Source organism: Vespa crabro, chromosome 3 (assembly GCF_910589235.1).
Source record: "Vespa crabro chromosome 3, iyVesCrab1.2, whole genome shotgun sequence".
NCBI lineage: Eukaryota > Metazoa > Arthropoda > Insecta > Hymenoptera > Vespidae > Vespa > Vespa crabro.
This window is the reverse complement of record NC_060957.1, coordinates 13,396,139-13,416,866: the sequence shown is the minus strand read 5'-3', so window position 1 is coordinate 13,416,866 and position 20,728 is coordinate 13,396,139. Positions and strand designations below refer to the sequence as shown.

The 20,728-nt window shown below is 28.7% G+C and overlaps 1 protein-coding gene across 5 annotated transcripts in view; it reads left to right on the top strand.

Annotated features, from left to right (window-relative positions):
- LOC124423072 (fibrillin-1-like) overlaps positions 1 to 20,728 on the top strand; it is a 143,716-nt gene that overhangs the window by 49,161 nt on the left and 73,827 nt on the right. For all 5 annotated transcript variants that reach the window (XM_046960383.1, XM_046960382.1, XM_046960387.1 and 2 more), the window contains exon 3: positions 14,560 to 14,745. In XM_046960383.1, coding sequence (XP_046816339.1) covers positions 14,560 to 14,745 — 186 coding nt within the window. The remainder of the gene's footprint in view (positions 1 to 14,559; positions 14,746 to 20,728) is intronic.

Sequence of the window (20,728 nt, the reverse complement as noted above, 5' to 3'; positions counted from 1 at the left end):
TATTAAACAAAAAAAATGTTGCGTTTCTTTTTATATATGTATATATATATATATATATATATATATATATATATATCCTTTTCTTTTTACTTTAGAATTTTTGTAATTATTTTTCTTTTTCTTTTTTCTTTTTTTTCTTTTTATTTTTCTTTTTTTGCACTGACGAGCGAGCCAATCGCTCCGTAGAACGTCAGGACGATTCCGAGGAGTAGACGCGCGTGTCCAATCGGATTACGGGATAAAGCAGCGAGGTAGGATATTATGAGCGTTGATTCAGGATTAGCCGATGTGAAATGAAAAATTGCGGTCGAATGCGTGGGATAAAGTACCGCCTTTAGTATCTATGACGTCGGATAAAAGTATTAATAATGTGAAGTATATTTTTTTAAAAGGAACTGGACGAATACATATATATGTACACATGTAGAGATTCGACGAATAATTTTTTTTCTCTCTTTTCTTTTTTTTTTTTTTTTTTTTTTTTTATATATATATGAAATTATTTTATATTATATTCAAGTAAATATATTTATTAAAAGGAGCAAGACGAATATGTGTGCGTGTGTGTATGTATACATAGAAAATCCCTTTCACAGAGATAGTTTTTTTTTTCTTTTACATCAAATTATTGTATATTACATACGAAGTATAATTTTTTTTTCTTTCTTTTTTTTTTTTTTTTTTTTTTTTTTTTTTTTTTTTTTTTTTTAGAGGAATAGAACGAATACACCCGCACAGAGATATATTCGACGAATATTAATTTTTCTTTTATTATTATGTAATTATTTTTTCATTATATAAAAGTAATGAAAAAAAATTAATATCATAGATTAGACGAATATTGGCAGAGTTATTTTTTAAAGCATATTCATATACGAAAGGTATCGCTTTACAGGACGAAATTTTCTACATAGAAATTACGAGCGATATTACAAGAGGACTTTCCAGTGGTTTTCGGAGAGAAATTTCAGTTAAATTCGAAATTTAGACGAAGTAATTAGTAGCGAGATAGAGACAGACAAAGACAGGGAGACAGACAGACGGAGAAAGAGAATGAGAGGGAGAGAGAGAGAGAAAGAGAGAGAATATGCATGGATAGAAGAGGATTCTAACGGATATATAATTTTACTCGATTGGCTTAACGCAACTATTCATTTCGCTTTTGAAACTCTACTGAACAATACGAAAAAGAATTTATGAAACTTTGTGAACTTTAATTGAACGCTTCTTCGCATGATGACCATGATAGTTATTTTGTTAATTACGTTTGTTAATTTGCTATTCAACGAAATTCAACCTAATATTCATTATAATATATCTACATATACATATCTATATTATATAATGTATATTATTTTTATAACGTTATATCAAATATCATTACAATATATATATATATATATATATACATATATATATATATGTATATATATATATATATATACATATATATATATATGTATGCTGGATGGAAAAAGTGTATAAATTAAGAAAATTTTTCTAAGAGGCACTTAAATAAATAATATAACAAATAAATTATTATAATATCATTATAATTAACAATGTAAATTATAATAATTACAATACTTCAATTTATTTATATACACATATATTTTAATATTTAAAATGGAATATAAAATGAGGTTATATATACACACATATATATATCAGAGTATAGATAGATATAACCTATATCAATTTTTAATATTTCAATATTAAAATAAGATAAGATATTGGACTTTTAAATGTTAAAATTGATAACATACATACATAAATACATACATATATAAATGCATACATATGTCTCGTCCCATTAGGCAAAAAACTTACGAAATATATAATTACAAATTTACATACATTACATACATAACCTATAAAATCTATAAACAATAACTGATGATAAAATAGATTAGAATAATTATCTCGTTTTTAATAAAAAAAAAAAAAAGAAAAAAAAAAAAAGAATTTAACATTAAGAATTCCAAATATACATACGTTACATACGTACTTTTTCTTTCTTCTTTCTTTTTTTTTTTTTTAATTGTCGATGACAGTGATCAGAAAGGGAAGAACGATAACACTCCATTCTTCGAAATGCTTTTAACGTTGTATTTTATGATCATTTGACAAGCGACAAAGGACAAGTACACGTTGCTGTTATATAGGTGTTCGTTGATGTTCTCGTAACGCAGCTTATCACGTAGTATTCACTAGATTCTCTGTCCATTGTGGTCGAACGTTCAATATTGACGGATAATCTCGAGACCAGCCAGGATGATATCGTTCGAGCAGAAGGATATCGTGGACCGCGATAATGTCGTCGGTCCTGTGCCGTATCGACAAATGTTTGAACGTCTTGTAAACAGAGAAGAGAGAGCGAGAGAGCGAGAGAGCGAGAGAGAGAGAGAGAGAGAGAGACAGTCAAAGAGAGAGAGAGAGAGATAGAGAGATAGAGAAGCTGTTTTCGTAAAGTTTCGTGTATATCTATGAGCATATAGCCTAAGGTCATTCTCGTCTTATACGATGCATAAACACGTTCTCGCCTATCCCTACGTTAGAGGAGTTTGACGACATTATTATTATTACGAGAATGAAACGATATTATTTTGATTCTAGGTTAGGTTGAATCTAGGTTAGGTTCCTTTTTCTTAGTTCCGTTTTATTTTTCGTTTTAATAATAAGATATGTACACATAATCGTTGAATCGTTCGATTCGATTCAATATCCTTACTTGTATTCCAATTCAGTCTAACAGGAACCATATCATCGTCGGTTTCTAACTTCGTAAACCAAGTGAGTCTTATTCTTTTACTTTTACTTTGTACGTCTTCTTTTAGGTTATGTTAGAAATGTTATTATTATACTATAGTTCGACAGATTATTTCCTTTATGTTCCTATATATTTTATTATACGATTAAATGATTATTATTATTTATTATAATTATTATATTATATATTGTGTATTATAATAATTTCTATATATATATATCATATTGTTATGTTATTATTATATTGTATTATATTATATTATATGTCGTACATTATATTATTATAATCGTAAAAAAGAGCTTTGTCAATCGTTAATCTGTTAGAAACGAGACGTCGTTCTTTCGCTGGATATTATTTAAAAAAAGGAAAAAAAGAAAAAAAGAAAGAAGAAAAAAAAACAGATGATTCGTTTTAACGTCGTTAATCCTTAAGATATTTCATTTTCTTTTCTTTTTCTTTCTTTTTTCTTTTCTTCTTTATTTTTATTCCACATCCTTAGATAGATTCAGTTCGATCTTTCAATCGCAATCTTTCGAATGAATTTTTTTCTTCTTTTAATAACTAAATACTCGATCAATCGTTATTATTTCGTTCCATTCGTTCTTCTTTTCTTTTTTTTTTTTTTTTTTTTTTTTTATTTTATTAAATCACATCGACCAAGTCGGGTAAATCGATCGGGAAAATAAGAGAAGCAGCTCATTTTGCCGGATATGGAAGCTACCAAGAACGTTTCGTTTAATCGAGGACGAAGAATATAATGAATGTTACATGAGTAACGAACGACGAGGGGTTCCTGTAATAGTGGTAGTAATAGTAGTAGTAGTAGTGGTGGTAGTAGTAGTAGTAGTAGTAGTAGTAGTGTAGTAGTACATTTTACGCTGCAACCGTCCGCAGCGTGAAAAATTGCGAGAGTCGTTTCGTCCCGACTATATAATGCGTAATTATGTAAAACAAAAGAGGGGAGAGGAGAGACTGGCGGGTTCGATGGTGGGGGTTCGACGGTGAGGGGGTGAGGGGGAAGAGGGTGGTGGAGACGGGGGCGGGAGAAAGAGGAGGTGGTTTTGTTGGGTACACGCAACATGCTCGAAGTACACGATCAAGAAAATTGTAAAGTCACAAGAAAATTTCTCTTCTCCGAGAGGATCGATCGATGATTCATCGGATCGTTCGTTGGATCGTTCGTTCGTACGTTCGATCGATGGATCGTTCGATCATCTCGATATACATACGTGGGCGTCGTTCCATTTATGGAAAGATCTAATATAAATCGAGATGATCGAATAAAAATGATGATCTAATGATAATTTTGAAAATTAATAATGACGATCAAATATTTATTGGATATTTATCGTAAGATCGACTTTACAATGGCATATAGATCTTTTATCGATTTTTATAATGATTAATTTTCTTTTTCTTTTTCTTTTCTTTCTTTTGTTTTGTTTTTTTTTTCTTTTTCCTTCTTCTTTTTATTCTCTCTCAGATAGAACGAGAATCCGTCGGATTCTAATCGGATTCTAATCGGATTCTAATCGAACACCTTCAAGAGAAATTGATAAAGTAAGGATCGTTTTTTTTTTCCTTTTTTTTCTTTTTCTTTTTTCTTTTTTTTCTTTTTAATATCGTAAACGATATTACGTAGATCTTTCAATAGTATCGATCGATATAATTGTTCCGAAGTAATTAATCGTCGTTTACGAAAATTTATTTGATTTATTAACTCCAAATGGATATTGTCTGTTTTAAGATTATAATTATCGATTATAATTGACGTTTATATTAATCAAAGCAACAAAATTCGATCTTTAATCGGGATTTATCGAAATATATTATAATTTATAATATTATGAATATTATAATTCATATTATATTCAATCAAAAATTTTCAATTTGACTTGTATTCATTTTGATCGAGTCAATTTTCAATTTGAATGATTCTCCTCTTTAACTTGAAATTTTATAGTTTGCTTACGTTATTATTATGCTATAATATAGTTCATAAAATGCTTAAAGTTTTGAATGATATAAGTGTATTTGTATTACACTTGTAGTCAATTTTTGAAATAAAAATTATATAGTATTATTTAATTGTCTTTTTTTAATAACATTTCTTTTTTCCGTTACACTGTATTTTTGATTATTAGAATTTCAAGTAAAAAAAAAAAAAAAAAAGAAACGTGAAAAAAGTACGTCAAAAAAAAAAAATATATATATATATATAAAGCGATCTTTACTCAAGATCATTTGCTTGATCCGGATATTTTAATGTATAATACTTAACAGTTTCCCGATTATACTTGTAAGAAGCAATTTTGTAAGTTCGATGTTGTTTTCTCATAATCTTTTTTTTTGCATATATCGATTTTATAAATTAATTGACGGAAGAAACGTCGATCCTAGAACGTTTTTAGAATTTGTGAAATAAAATGATCTATTTATCATTTTTTAAATTAATAGATAATAAAATATAAATATAATATATAAGTAAAATATAAATATAAAATATAAACATATATATATATATATATAGCAGTACAATATTAATTAATTAGAATCTTACATTATATATATTATAATTTAATGAAAAACAAAGAAAAAAAAGGTTGATCTTTATGATAAGAATCATTTGATTTTGGATAGAACGAAGTATCAATTTGTCGTCGTAAATTCTAAGAAGAAATTTCGTAAGCAAGGATTATTTTCTTGCGATCGAGACTGCATTGTCCTTAATGTTGGAGTAAAACTCGAATCGATCAAATGGCGAAAATACGAAACGAAAGGAAGAGAATCAAGGAAAGGAAAGGAAAGGAAAGGAATGGAATGGAATGGAATGGAATGGAATGGAAAGGAAAGAAACAGAATCGAACGAGAAGGAAATGCGATTCGTTTCGTGAACGAAGGGTGTAATAATTCTTGCGATCGAGTGTGCCACGATCAAAGGGTACTGATCAAGAGGAAGGAGTTGTAGGTGGTGGAGGTAAGAGAGTTGTGGAACGAGAGAGAGAGAGAGAGAGAGAGAGAGAGTAGTAAAAGTAGTGGGACGGCTTTATCGTTGGCACGATCATGGAATAATAAATAGAACGAAGGGGCCCTACGGTGGTTGACACACTGCTAAGGTTATCGACGCATGAAAGAGTATGTGTTGATATTATAATCGAAAAGAAAAAAAAAAAAGAAAAAATTAAACGTTACACCAGTTATATTATCTCGTTCGATGATTTTTTAACGTCCGTTAATCAAAAATATCATTTCGTCTTATACGATCCGTTAGTTATGAAAAATTTTTGTTATAAAAAAATTTTAATATATATATATATATATATATATATGTATTTGATTTTCTTGATTATTAAAATGTACGATTGATTGTACGACTGATTTAGAAGTGACTGATTTTGAGATAAGTATTAGGAGAGAGTAAGAGAGAGTAAGAGAGAGAGAGAGAGAGAGAGAGAGAGAGAGAGAGAGAGAGGAATAGAAAATATTTATTATAAAAAAAAAAAAAACTTGTATCGTCTTTATTAATTAATCAACAATTTATATATTTAATTTTATTTGTAATGAATTAAAACGTATGATCTATTGCGTAGATATTAGATGAAATAGAGAGAGAGAGAGAGAGAGAGAGAGAGAGAGAGAGAGAGACAGAAAATGTGTGTCAATATAGATATATAGATACTTAGCCGAGTAAAAGGAAGTCGTGTTAGTCAATGTGTAAGTAAGACGGTCAATGAATTTATGCATCTCATGCAGAATTCAGTTCTCATCCTGCTTGTGGATTAAGGTTTAATGCGCTTAATTCTTCATTAATCTCTAAGAAAGCTTTGTCATTCTATATTTTCGTATATGTATGTATGTATGCATGTATGTATGTATGTATGTTTGTATGTATGTATGTATATGTCGAACTTGAATAAGATGTAAATTGAATGAAACCTCAAAAGTAAATACTTGAAATCCCTTTCATAAATTTTTCAAATCCGTGTTAATTTATTGACATCAAAATGACATCTATTTATTCGATCATTATTTGATCAAACGTTTATTGTATTGTTATTTACAATAAAATATCGATAATTATTAATAAACACTTTATAAATTATAAATGGTCAATCGATTGATATGATAATTGTTATTATTTTAATTGTAAAAATATTTCTAAATTATATTAACATAATAATTTGTCAATATTACAAATAATTATTAAACGATCGATATTTCTAATACGGATAAATCTAAACGTTACACAGGTACAATCCTGACAATGAATTATTTTGTATTGATCACTTATATCAATTAGCGATATATTATTTTAAATATTGAACGAAATATTTATATATATATATATATATATAAGTGCGTTTAACTATTTATTTTATAAAATATTTATCGTTAATTAATAAAAATACCAATCAAATAAATAGAATGAATACATTGATAAATAAAACGATGTATAAATATTATTTGTTAATTTATAAAATTAAATATAATAGTTCAATTATCTTGAATTATTCTGAAGATGTTTATTAATAAGATATTGGATCAATAGTTTTCGATTGATTTTTAAAGACTAAAGAATTAGTTTGTAATCTAATTTTTTTTTAATCTAATTTTCTTTTCTCCTTCTTCTCTTTTATTCTTTTTTTGCTCTCCTCTAATTGTAACTATTTTAGTTTTACAAAATGAAATTAAAAATTAAATTCAAAAATGTCTTGAAAGTGAACGATCGAAGATTAATTGAACAATTTACAAACTTTGACTATTACTATTACGATTCGGCATATGTCATTCGAATAGATAAAAGTGAAAGGTTTTAATTCAAATTTAATCGATAGAATGCAAATTTGATCAAGTTAACAACGAAGAGAACAATTTTTTTTTCTATGCTTTATCATACAAAGCATAATTATAATATTTTAAATGAAAATTTATCATTATTTTAAGAAATAATAATAATAAATAAATAAATAAATAAATAATAACAATAAATATTAATTTAAGGCTCGTAACGAAATTTAATATGAAATGAAATAACACGTTATATCGATAAGTGAATATACGAAGATATTACAGGTTGATGTAATATCGATGTTTGTAGATGAAGTAAGGCGGCTTTGTAGAGACGATATAGAAGATGAGTGTTAGCCAACGTTAGTTCGTATATAGTGAAAAGCTCCTATATTCGATCTACGTTATATTTGATCGGTTATGAGCATCGGTGACATTGCAACCCATCTATCTGCTTTACCAAACGGATTTGATTAACATCGGCTCTACGAAGGGTCGACACTCGATCTTGTTCCGTGGCATTTCGCGTTTCGTTCAACGCAAAATCATATCACCGATATTTATGGAATATGAAAGCTATCGCGGAGAGAGAGAGAGAGAGAGAGAGAGAGAGAGAGAGAGAGAGAGAGAGAGGAAGGGAATGGGAATGGTGTTGATAGATAAATGCTAAATGCGTTTTATGTTATGATGTGAAAATACAAATTTTCTTTTTTTTCTACATCGTCGAAGAAAAAAAAGAAAGGTAGAGAAAAATCGAATTTTCGAAGAAATCTTTTTTTTTTTGTTTTTTCTCTCGATCGTGTTGTTTGTTAAATAACGAATTACGTTTAGCAAAAAAAAAAAAAAAAAAGAAAAAAAAAAGAATAAAAACAAAAAAAGATGAAATCAAAGGAATAAACTCGATTTTATTCCGTGATATTTCGCGTTTCGTTAGACGCGAAAAATCATACCACTGATATTCACGGAATATGAAAGATATCACGCGCGTTGGGAATCGGGATGGGAAAGGGGGAGGGGGGAGGGGATAACGGGTGAGGAATAAATGTTAAACGCGTTTACGTTATGATACGAGAGTAAAAAATTTCCTTTAAGTCAGCGAAAAGAAAAGGTAGAAGGAAATAAAAGGAAATGAAGGATAATGAAAAAAAAAAGGTCGACTCCTTTCGAAAAGAAATCTTTTCTCGGGTCGTATTGTTTGTTAAACGAATTATAAGTAATAGAAAAAAAAAAAAAAAAAATCAAAAAAAAAAAAGAAAGAGATGAGATCAAAGGAGCATTGGGATATCGATATCGAACGATTCGTGTTTTAGATAAAAAACAAAAAATAAAGAAAAAAAAACAAAGTAGAAAAGGACGAAAAAAGAAAAAAAAAAGGAAACAAAAGGAAAAGAGAATAAAAAGAAAGAGAGAGAGAGAGAGAGAGAGAGAGAGAGAGAGAGAGAAAGCAAAAGGAAAAAAAGAAAAAACCCAACCAACAGCCAGAGAGAATCTAGAGAGTGAACCGGGAAGTCATTTTTTTTCTGCCTGTGCGTGTGTCGTTCGAATTCTCACGAAACGAAAACCGCATATCCCAAGCCATAGTACATATATACATACATAGGTATACATATACATAGATACATACATACATACATATATATATATATATCTGTATATATATATATATATATATATATATGTACATAGATATATACGTATACATATACGTAGGTAACAACGCATAAATCTTTAGCGGTGGGACGGAGGGAGACCTCGGGAGTTCCCCTTCTCGATCGTAAAATATTTCACCTCGGGAAACGTGCACGCTCGCGTCCGTTCCACCACGTTTAAGAGAGGGGTTGCTGGGAGCCTATCTCGCTCTATGGAGGTTTAATAACGCGTAACTTATGCGAGAATGCTCAGAGAAATAGAGATACCTATCGAAGCCACGAGAAATGACTGAGAGAGACAGAGAGACAGTGAGAGAGAGAGTGAGAGAGAGAGAGAGAGAGAGAAAGGGAACGAAATAAAAAGAAAGAGAGAAAGAGAGAAAGAGAGAATTAAGGGAAAAGAAATAGATTAATATTACGCGTCGCTCGAGTTTAATATAATGCACTAGATTGCATTTTCTCAGCAACCGTATGCATCGTATCTATACGGTTCAATTACTGTCTCTCTCTTTCTTCCTTTTTCTCTCTCTCTCTTTTTCTCTCTTGCTATTAGTTTTCTATCCTTTATCGAAGACAAACGCGTTCTCGTGTGTTAATGAAAAAGTGTGGAACGTCAAACCAACCCCGTTCAGGGTTCATCACCGTTGTTGCCTCCCTTCTTCAACCACCCTTTACCGTCTCCTCAATACATTTAAAAACCGTGTAACGGGACTGTCCTATGGAGAATTTTTGTACGATTAATTTCGAGGCTTCTAGCGTTTCGAAATACCAAACGATACACCGACGTACTCTTTAACGGGGACTCTTTTGCAATCCTTTGCAGTAGATATTTTATCTTCGTATTTCAATATACATATATATATATATATATGTATGTATATGTATGTATGTATGTAGTTAGATACATATGTATTTAGATAGGTAGGTACATAACCCTGAACGTTCTGTCTTTATATAGAGAGATTCATTCACCATTTCCAACGTCTAAAGGGCCCGCTATAATTATTCCTTTTGAATTTAACAGGTTCTCCTTCGGATCTTCGATTTTCGATAGCTCTTTGATACTTTTCCCTCTCTCTCTCTCTCTCTCTCTCTCTTTCTTTTTTTCCTTTTTTTTTCCCTTTTTTTTCTTGTATCCATGTATATGCGCGCATAGGCATGAATGAAGAGAATTTAATGGAGAAGTAAGAGGACTGAGAAATTCTAAAGGAAATGTAAAAAATAAGTGCGTGTATTTCCATATAATCTTGTAATAGGATATATGTAATAAGTCTGATAGTATAGAATGTATAAAATGATTATTAAAAGGATTTATATATTTTTTTATTATTGATTTATTTATTCCTTTTTTCATTTCATTTTATATTCATTTCGTTTGATATTTCTCTCTCTCTCTCTCTTTCTCTCTTTTTTTTTTTCCCCTACCATTAACGTTCCTCCTAAGGCCAATTAATTAAAGATATTTTCTTTTAACGAGCTCGTTTCTTCTTTCCTTTAGTAAGCGTTTTGAAAGATCTTACGCAGATGCTGGCGTCATTGGTAGCACGGGTTATTTAAGAAAAGCCATAAGTAAATATTTCTTTAAATAAGAAGAGAGTAGTAGAAAGAAAATGGAAGGTAGGATATGAGAAGAAAAAAGGTAATGGTAGAGAGTTAGAAAGAAGGAGAAAGAAAGTTAGGGGATGTTTTATTCCTTAGAGTAAAAAGAAACATATATATATATATATATATATATATATATATGTATATATATATATATATAAGGAAGATGTGCGAGCCTTTACGAAAAATTACTAACGATAACTTCGTCTGGCAAGTTAACGATTTATAGGTTACGTTTTCTTCGCTAAATTGCACAAAAGCAAGAACGTTTCCTACACCGCGATTAATCTTCCAGATCTTATATAACTCGAACAAAGAAAATTCCTTCTTATAATCTAATAAATTTGGTTAAAATGAAAGCAAACGAAACGTAACGTAACATAACGTAACGTAACGTAACGAAATGAAACTTTCTTTCTTTATCTGTTTTGACATTGAACAAACAGAACGTTGTTCCTATCATTCACGTACGTTATTTTTAAAATACATATACGCATACATACATACATACATATATATATATATGTATATAGATTTTTAATATCCGATCGCGAGAATATGATTTATGGAAGATATCTTACGCACGGAAATCCTTACGAAGATGGAAGTAGCAGCGTGAAATTTTCTGGCGTTATCTCACGGGAATATCGTACGTCTGGTGCACTTAATTCCGTTCTAATTTACGGTCGACATAATGCGGAAACTAACGTTCTTACGATTTTACTCAAAGAATCTATCCGATATCCATTCTAAAATGTCATTTCTTTCGACCGAATGGCAAAATGATAAAGGAAAGAAAAGAGAAAAAAAGATATATATATATATATATATATATATATATATATATATGTATATACATACATACATATATAACATATATAAATATTGTAAATTGTCAATAAGTAATGTTGAAATAATGTAATAATATATTATTAAAATAAATAACATTAATATTTTATATTGAAAATATTTAATATTTTATATCTAAATAAATAATGTTACATAGAGTATACTTTTTTTTTTTCTTTTTTCTTTTTTTTTTATTCAATCTAACACTTCTTTAATAATTTGTATCTAGATAAACGACACTAGTATTTTTTTTTTTATATTGAAAATTCCGTATTATATATAATATATATATATGTACAGTGTATACCTATCAAGATGAAGTTCATGAATTGTCCAACAAGATTTTCGACGAATATCTTTCTGGCAGTAAAATTCGAACGGCCGAGATATCGGCAAGCGTACATACATAAATCTCAAACTTTAATGTTCTTTCGAAGTGCTCTTGAATCGTCTCGACAATTTATATTCGATACAATAGCCTCTCTCTACTACGTTCGATGGCAATTAGCGAATTTATCGGTGACATCGATCGTAGGAGAGAGTGGAATACGACAAAAAAAAAAAAAAAACAAAAAAAGAAAAAACTCTCCCCCTTGAAAAAAAAGGAAAAGAAAGAAAGAAAGAAAGAAAGAAAGAAAGAAAGAAAGAAAGTAGGAACAAAAGGAGAAACGAAAGCAAATAGAAAGAAAAACGGGAACGAAAAAAATAGGAATAAAAAGAAACTAAACATGAATCGTCCATCCTTCAATTCGTATTTTCTAATCGACGTGTATCAGTATTGAACTTCTCGTTCCAATCGAGTTTATTCAGGTTCGAGTAGAAAGACACGCCTATCTGTTTACCACTACATATATGTATATATATATATATATGTACTACGTCAAGCTCTTTGCCTGTCTGTATTTACAAACATTCCACACAACGATTCGTATCGGAAATTAATCAATCTGACTCCGACTGTCGCGGAATAAGAGGGAGACGTGTTTCTAATTTCAAGCGATAACCAACTTCAAAACTCCTCTACTTTCAATATATTGTTTTTTCCTTTTCATTGTTTTCGTTCGTACGTATTTATGATATATGATAAAATAATAAGCAATTAATTTCCGTTCACGTTTGTTACACGCAACAAACGTATTTGAATTTAATTAAAAATATCGAGATTTTGTTTTTTTTTTTTTTCTGTTCTATTGTTTGTTCGTGCTCCTTTGTTTCTAACGAATTTTATCATTTTACATGATAATCGTACGTCATCATTAATTAAGAAAAGTCTCGATATATTTGTTCTAAGAAATTTTGAAAAATTTTGATTGGAACGATTTCATGTTTTTTTTTTTCTTTTTTTTTAGAAGAGTTCACGTTATTTTCACGTGTAGAAGTTCGTTTCGATAATTATACGTTAAATTGATTAGAAAAATCGTGATCTTTTTTTCTAAACAATTTGATTCGGTGATTTTAGATTAAATCGATTGGAAAAAAATCTTTTCCTCTAACGAATTTGATTCAACGATTTTACGTTAAATCGATTTGAAAAATCACGATTATTTTTTTCTAATGAATTTGACTCGACAGTCTTACGTTAAATTGATAAGAAATATCATACTTGTATACCTTTATTTCTAACGAATTCGATTCGATCATTTAACGTTAATATGCATTAGAAAAATAAATTAAAAAACAAAAGAATTAATATACTTTTTTCTTCTTCTTTCTTCTTTTTTTTTTTTTTTTTTTCTAATGAACCTAAGATTCGACAATTTTACGTTTGAATTACCTTACAATGTTAATGTAATTCTATTACATTGTTCATTCGTTAATTTACGTAGAATTATAATTCGATAAATGATTTAGGAAAAATTGATATATCTTTCTTTTTTTTTTTTTTTTTTTTTTCTAACAAATTTTTCTTTCGATAAATTTTATCTAATAATGATAAAACTCTTGCGGTGAACCAATTAGAAACCTTTGCCCTTTACCTACGTCAGCCGATCACGATGGTAGTGGTGGTGATGGTGGTGGTACTGCTTTTGGTGATAGTGGTTGCCACAGCGGGTGGGGAATATTATGTTACCGCAGGATTATTAAATTTTAATCTGACCGCGTCCATCCCACGTGCGAGCAGGACCCCTCGCGGTGTCGAACACGTTGCTTGATCCTTTATCTTCTTTTTAATCGTTTCTTTTCTCGATCGAACTTTTATTATTTCTTTTCTTTCTTTTTCGTTTGTTCAAACGTGACCCTTCGAACTTATAAAGAAATTATTAAGTAAAAAGTTTATACTAAATTGTCGAATATAATTTAATTCAAAAATTAAATACTTGTAAATTAAACATATAGATTTTATTTTCTTATTAAACAAAATTTTTTACTTATCTCATTTCTATTAACCTGATTGATTGATTTTATGATGCAATTAAATATCGTGTATAATTAGATAATATTATAAATGACAATGTTTAATCAATTATTAAAATATATACAATTATTTATTTATATTATAGGATATTTCTATGTCAAATTTTCTTTCGTTTTTGATTTTCTTTTTTTAATCCGATTAAAAGATGTGACATTCTCGATTTTCTATCGAAATTATATAAATGACGAAAATTTTCATAAATTTTTATAAATATTCATCTCATTTATTTATGTCAAAATTATACATACACATATATACATACATATATACATACATATATACATACATACATACACACATATATATATATATATATGTACAAAGTTTATTAAAATTATTGAACTGTTGAAAAAAAAAAAATATATATATATATATATATATATATATATAATATATACATAGATGCATAATTGAATTTTTTTATTAATTGAATTAATTAAGAATTAATGTATATGACGTAATCTTTTTCTCTCGATTATTTTCAGATGTGTTAGGAAATTGTCCTTTGGTACAACCACCGCAATGGGGTGCGGTAAGAGAGAGAGTCCTCGAAGATGGTACTTTACAGACCGTATATTCCTGTGAGATAGGGCGTAGACTAAAAGGACACAAGGTAGCCACTTGCACAGCGAACGGTTGGGATCATCCTGTACCCAAGTGTGTACTTCTAGGTAAGTTGGAATAATTATGAGGGCCATTGTCCAAGCTTTGCGACGATTATTCTCTCAAAATGTTTCGACAAAGAGTACGCAAGTGTACCCGAATTGAATTTATTATTTGTTTTACCCTTTACGGAGTGAGCTCGCAACGTATTATACGCTTACTTTAATTTCCTTTTTTTTTTTTTTTTTTTTTTTTTTTTTCTTTTCATTGTCTTTTTTCAACATAGATTTATGGTGGTTATTTTTTTCTTTTTTCTTTTTATTTTTCTTCTATTTTTTATTCAAGAAAATACTAACGCAATCATACTTTATCTTTTAATAATAATTCGACAAATTATTATTATTATTATTATTATTATTATGTATTATTATGAAAATGATTTTTACATTGCATAGAATATTATGCGATTAATCTCCTATTAATTATTACCAATGTTATATAATTTATTATTAATATATTATGACGTAATATTATATAATAATATATACTATAACAACATGTGATGTTTTAATTTGCATACATATATATATATATATATTTTTTTTTTTTTTTTTTTTTTTTAACGATATAGAAATTATCGTAAATCGTAATAGAAGGAAATAATAATTTAATTATCTTTTTATAGATATTAATATAGGTATATCTGTTTCATTGAATCAAGAGATGAAATACAATACTTTACCTATATATAAATCGTTCAAACGATAAAATTTTCACGTAATGAATATTTAATTAACCGTGAATATCGTATTACTCGTACGGTATCCTCTTTCAGAATACTTCTTTACGTTAGATCATAATTTTCATTCCGGAGGGAAGTAATCCAAAGGTTGATACGATAGAAACGTTAAGAAAGATATTCATTACAAATTTTCACACACTTTCATAATTTTCCAACCTCCATAACAATAATTTACGTATAAGTGAAGTAATTGTTTATTTATATAATAAAAAAAAAATGAGTTCATTTATTAGCTTACTAGGTTTTTTATTATTTTTTTTTTTCTTTATGTATATATATATCATTTTTTTTTTTTATATATATATTTGTTATATATATATAAATATATATTATAACATATATATTATTTGATTATATACGCACATATATATATATATATATATATATATATATATATATTATTATCGTTTATTTGCGGTTAACCACAAATGAAAGAAAACGCGCGAGCGCGCTAGGAAAAGAGAGATAGAGAGATGTGTAGATAGAGATAGATAGATGGATAGATAGATAAATAGATAGAGATAGAGATAGACAGATAGACAGATTGAGAGAGAGAGAGAGAGAGAGAGAGAGAGAGAGAGAGAGTAAATATTTTTTTTTCGAAACGTATTTGAAAATAAGAGATATTTGTATAGGCGAGCACAAACATTTAAAATCCGGTTCTAAGCTTTTTCATTGAGCCTCTCTCTCTCTCTCTCTCTTTTTCTCTCCATACGATTCATACTGATGGACGGACTTTAACCGCGTGCGGATTCTCTCGCATCAACCACAGAGAAAGAGAAAAAGAGAAAGAGAGAGAGAGAGAGAGTCATAAACTCCGGATTTCCTTTCTAGCAAGAGACGATCCTTTGCTGGTGACGCGAAATTCATATATATATATATATAAAGAAAGAAAAAATGAAGATTGAAAAAAGAAAAAATAACTGAGTATTGAGATCGACTTGGAGATTGCAACAGAAAAAAAAAAAAAAGAAAAAATAATAATAATGAAAAAAGAAAAAGAATCTTTTTTGTTACAACTCGTATAATAATTCAATTATAATGTTTACGAATGGTAAAATTGAAATTATATAATATTTTCTTTTGTTACGATTCCTACGATAGAAACGAAAGTGATATGAATTTTTTAAATTATGATTTATACAATAGTTCATAATAATAATAATAATAATTGTTTATTTAGGAGAAAAGAGTTTATTTATTTGTTTATTAGATTTTTTTTTTTATATATGTACATACATATCTATGATTATAATAATAATAATAATAATAATAATAATAATAATAATAATAAATAATAATAATAAGAAGAAGAAGATGAAGAAGGAAAGTATCGTTGTAATAATAATTTAATTTTTAATTTTTAATTTTTCTTCTTCTTTTATACAAATTATTACGAACATTTAGAAAAGTTCGTTTATACATGCGAAAATGATTGGTGCGTTAATTTTCGTTTGATTTTCGAATGAGTTTTTAAGAAAAATGACAGAAAAAGTTAAAGAATACGTTGGAGATGTAATATATTGGAAGATTTAAACCGCGAGTCTATTCGATCGCTTCAACGTCAAAGAAGATGGACGGAATAGTGAGAAGAAAAAGAAGTAAGAGGAGGAAGAGGATGAAAGAGAGAGAACGAGAGAGAGAGAGAGAGAGAGAGACAGCGAGAGAAAAAGAGAGAGAGAGAGAGAGAGAGAGAGTGAGAGAGAGTGAGAGTGATGGAGGGCGAGAGGATGAGAGGGTTGGTTTGGTCGGTATCTTCGATGCTGGTTGGAAGCATCGAGCCAGGAAAAAGGTTGTAGGAACGATGACGAATTGCTCTTTCGTAGCTCATGCGACACCTCCCTGGGGCCCTTCTTGGACCCTTCTGAAAAGCAAGCGACGGCTTTCCTTCCTCCTAACCGCCCTTCCACCCACCGTCTCTCCTTCCTCTCTTCTTTCCTTCCCTCTTTCCTACGTTCGTTCATTCGTTCGTTCGTACCTTCATACCTTCGTACCTTCCTTCCTTTTTCTTTTTTTTTTTTTTTTCTCTTTCCTTCCTTCCTTTTCCTTACTTCATCTCGTAAAGAAGGCCGCCTTGGATCGAAAGGAACGGGATTTCGTTGTGATTTATAGTCGGTGTCTCGCGTGCCGTTGCTGCGTTCGACAACCGAGACATTTCTTTTCGCAGCTCTCTGCAGCTGCACACACCAAGTATTTTACACGTGTTACCAAACGTTAGTTCGTTCGAAGTTAAAGGAAGAAAGTAACTAAAGGGCTTCGAAAGGGTATTGCTGCTGGGTACTGCTTGTTGGATACTGCTTCGTTGCTAATACTGCCTGTACTGCTATTGGTACTGTTGCTGATATTGCTTTTGTTAATGTTTTTGTTACCAGTGGTATAGAATAAATCGAATGTTTTTAGATTTGTCAAGGATTCTTAAGATTTATATTAAATTTGTAATATATTAAAATAAAAGTTTTTAGATTTTTTTTTTCTTCTAATCTTTAGATTTATTTATTATTAATTTCTAAATTTGTCCAATAATATCGGAGATTTATATTAAATCGTAATATATAAGAGCATTAATATTATTTCCTTATTCTAATTTTCCGTATTCTTCTTTGGTGTTAGAACAAGTCAAGACATTTTACATTTGTTTATTAACGTTAGTTCGTTTTATATTGAAGGAAGAAAGTAATTAAAGGGTACTCTTGCTAAGTGCTCTTAATATTGATTATGACGACGATGATATTGGCTGATGGTACAGGTTGAATTAAAAGTTTTTAAATCGATCAAAAATTTTTAATCTTGTATTAGATCGTAATATAAATAATTTCAACTAACAAGTATTAATATATTTTAATTTTAATAATCGTTCTTCTATGATATTATAATACGTGTGTCAAGTATTACACGTGTTCGTTTCAAATTGAAGGAGAAAGTAAAATCTTGAAAGTAAAGTCTTGAAAAGGATGCTGTTGTTGTTGTTGGTGCTACAGGATGAATCAAAAGTTCCTATATCAATGAAAAGTTCCTAGATGAATCGAAAGTTCTTAAGTTTCTATTAGATAATTGTATAAATAATTTTGGTAACATAGTATAAACATGTTTTAATTCTAATTTTCGTAGATCTTCTTAATAGTTGTATAATAAGGGATGTACTTATTGTACATATTAATACGTACGTTCGTCAATATTAAATTCGTTCGAAGTTAAAGAAGAAAATCTTTAAAGGGATTCATTGTTAATTATTTTTAAATAGTAAACGATGATATGATACAAAAAGTTGAATCAAAAGTTTTTAATTGAGCGAATAAATTTCTTAGATATAGATCAAAACTTTTATAAGCTTTTATTAGATTAATGATGTAAATAATGTCGTTTGCAAGTGTCAAATAATTTTCTAATTCTAATTTGTGCATGTATTCACGGCACTGTACACAAAGCCGAGTATATATTAAACGTGTTGTTCGTGAATGTTAGTTAGTTACGAGTTAACGGAGAAAGTAGTTAAAGGGTTTCGAAAGATTGTTACTGTTACTCGCTATTGATAGTTCTGGTACAGGATCAATCGAAAGTTCCTAAGTTTCTATTTGATTCTACTACATAAATAACTACGATCGATTGTAAATACGTTCTGATCAATTCATATTTAGTATAGAATTTATTTTACTAGATTCAAAGTAATAATTGAAATTTTCACTCGTTAAAGTGTCTCAAGAAATATTAATTGATTTTTAATTGCAACGACAAACTTTGGAGTCATACTATATTAGGATTTTATAGTGATTCGCAAAATGTAACGCGTTAGATTCTAATAAGATATTATTTCTCGATATTATTTCAATTTGATTTTGCTTTGATAATAACTTCTAAATTTTATAGCTATTCGATTCGATATCTTTCGATATTTTTTCTTTTTTTTTTTTTTCTTTTTTCTTTTTTTTTTTTGTTTTGTTTTCTTCCTTTTCATTTTTCTCTTCCTTCCTTTTTGATAATTATTATTTCTAATTGTCGATGGGTACGTATCAATGATATAATTAATAGAATTCTCATTTAATTATATAAAACCTAATTACGTTGCCGCACAAAATGTAAAGTGGTGTTGATGTAAGTGGTGTTATGTAAGTGATATACACGTGGACGATAGAATTAAACGTACATATTTACATTTCTACATATATATATATATATATATATATATATATATATATATATATATATGTATGTATCTATTTATCTATGTATATTTATATATGTATTTATCTATGTATATTTATTTACATACATGTGTATGTATTTAAGTACGATACATACCATATGCTTTTGTATTTAAATTAACATTAATTAATGGACAAATACTTGCAGATGTTAATTTCACATATTCATTAGTCGATATTATTGTATCGATGATATAATCTAAGAGAAGTATTTTCATTAGAACGTGTTAGAATTACATATAATATATATATATATATATATATATATACACACATATTATATGTCTTCGTTGAGAAAATACTTTTAATATAATTACATGTTAATTTAATATATTTTTGGAGCGAAAGAAAAAAAAAATAAAAGGAAAAAAGAAAAATAAAAGGAGACAAAAAGAGAAAAGTGAGAGAACGAATAATCTCTTATTCAAGTCCGTTTATGTAAAGACGTAATTTTCAGGAAAATCTATGTGCTTTTATCACCATAGGAGACCTCGTATATGTATGAGTTTTCTCTTCACCCGTTGAGTTTAAAAGGCTTGCGGCCCTTTCGACCTTCGCCATTCCGCTCGCATCAAATCTCTCTTTCTCTCTCTCTCTCTCTCTCTCTCTCTCTCTTTCCTCAGATCTCTTAGCCGAGATAAGATCGATCGATTTTATCGACGACATTCCGTAACTATAGTCCAGGGTTTTAATCGCTACCGTTGCTGGAATTTGAACAAGTACGCTAGGGATATTAAAAAATTTTTTTCTCTTTCTTTTTCTTTTTTTTTCTTCTTCTTCTTCTTCTTCTTCTTCATTGGATTCATTATAATTACGCATTATTTTATCTTCTTATGCATTGATCTTTCGTTGTTCATTGTTGTTTCATTTTCTTCTATTATTTTTATTATTATCTTATTTTTATTTTTTTTTTTTGTTATTATTCCTATTGTTCTTCTTCCTCTTCGTCTGCTTCTTCTTCTTATTATTATTATTATTATTATTATTATTATTATTATTATTATTGCAAAATATATCCGTTTCTTTTTATCGAAAAACGTATGCGACAGA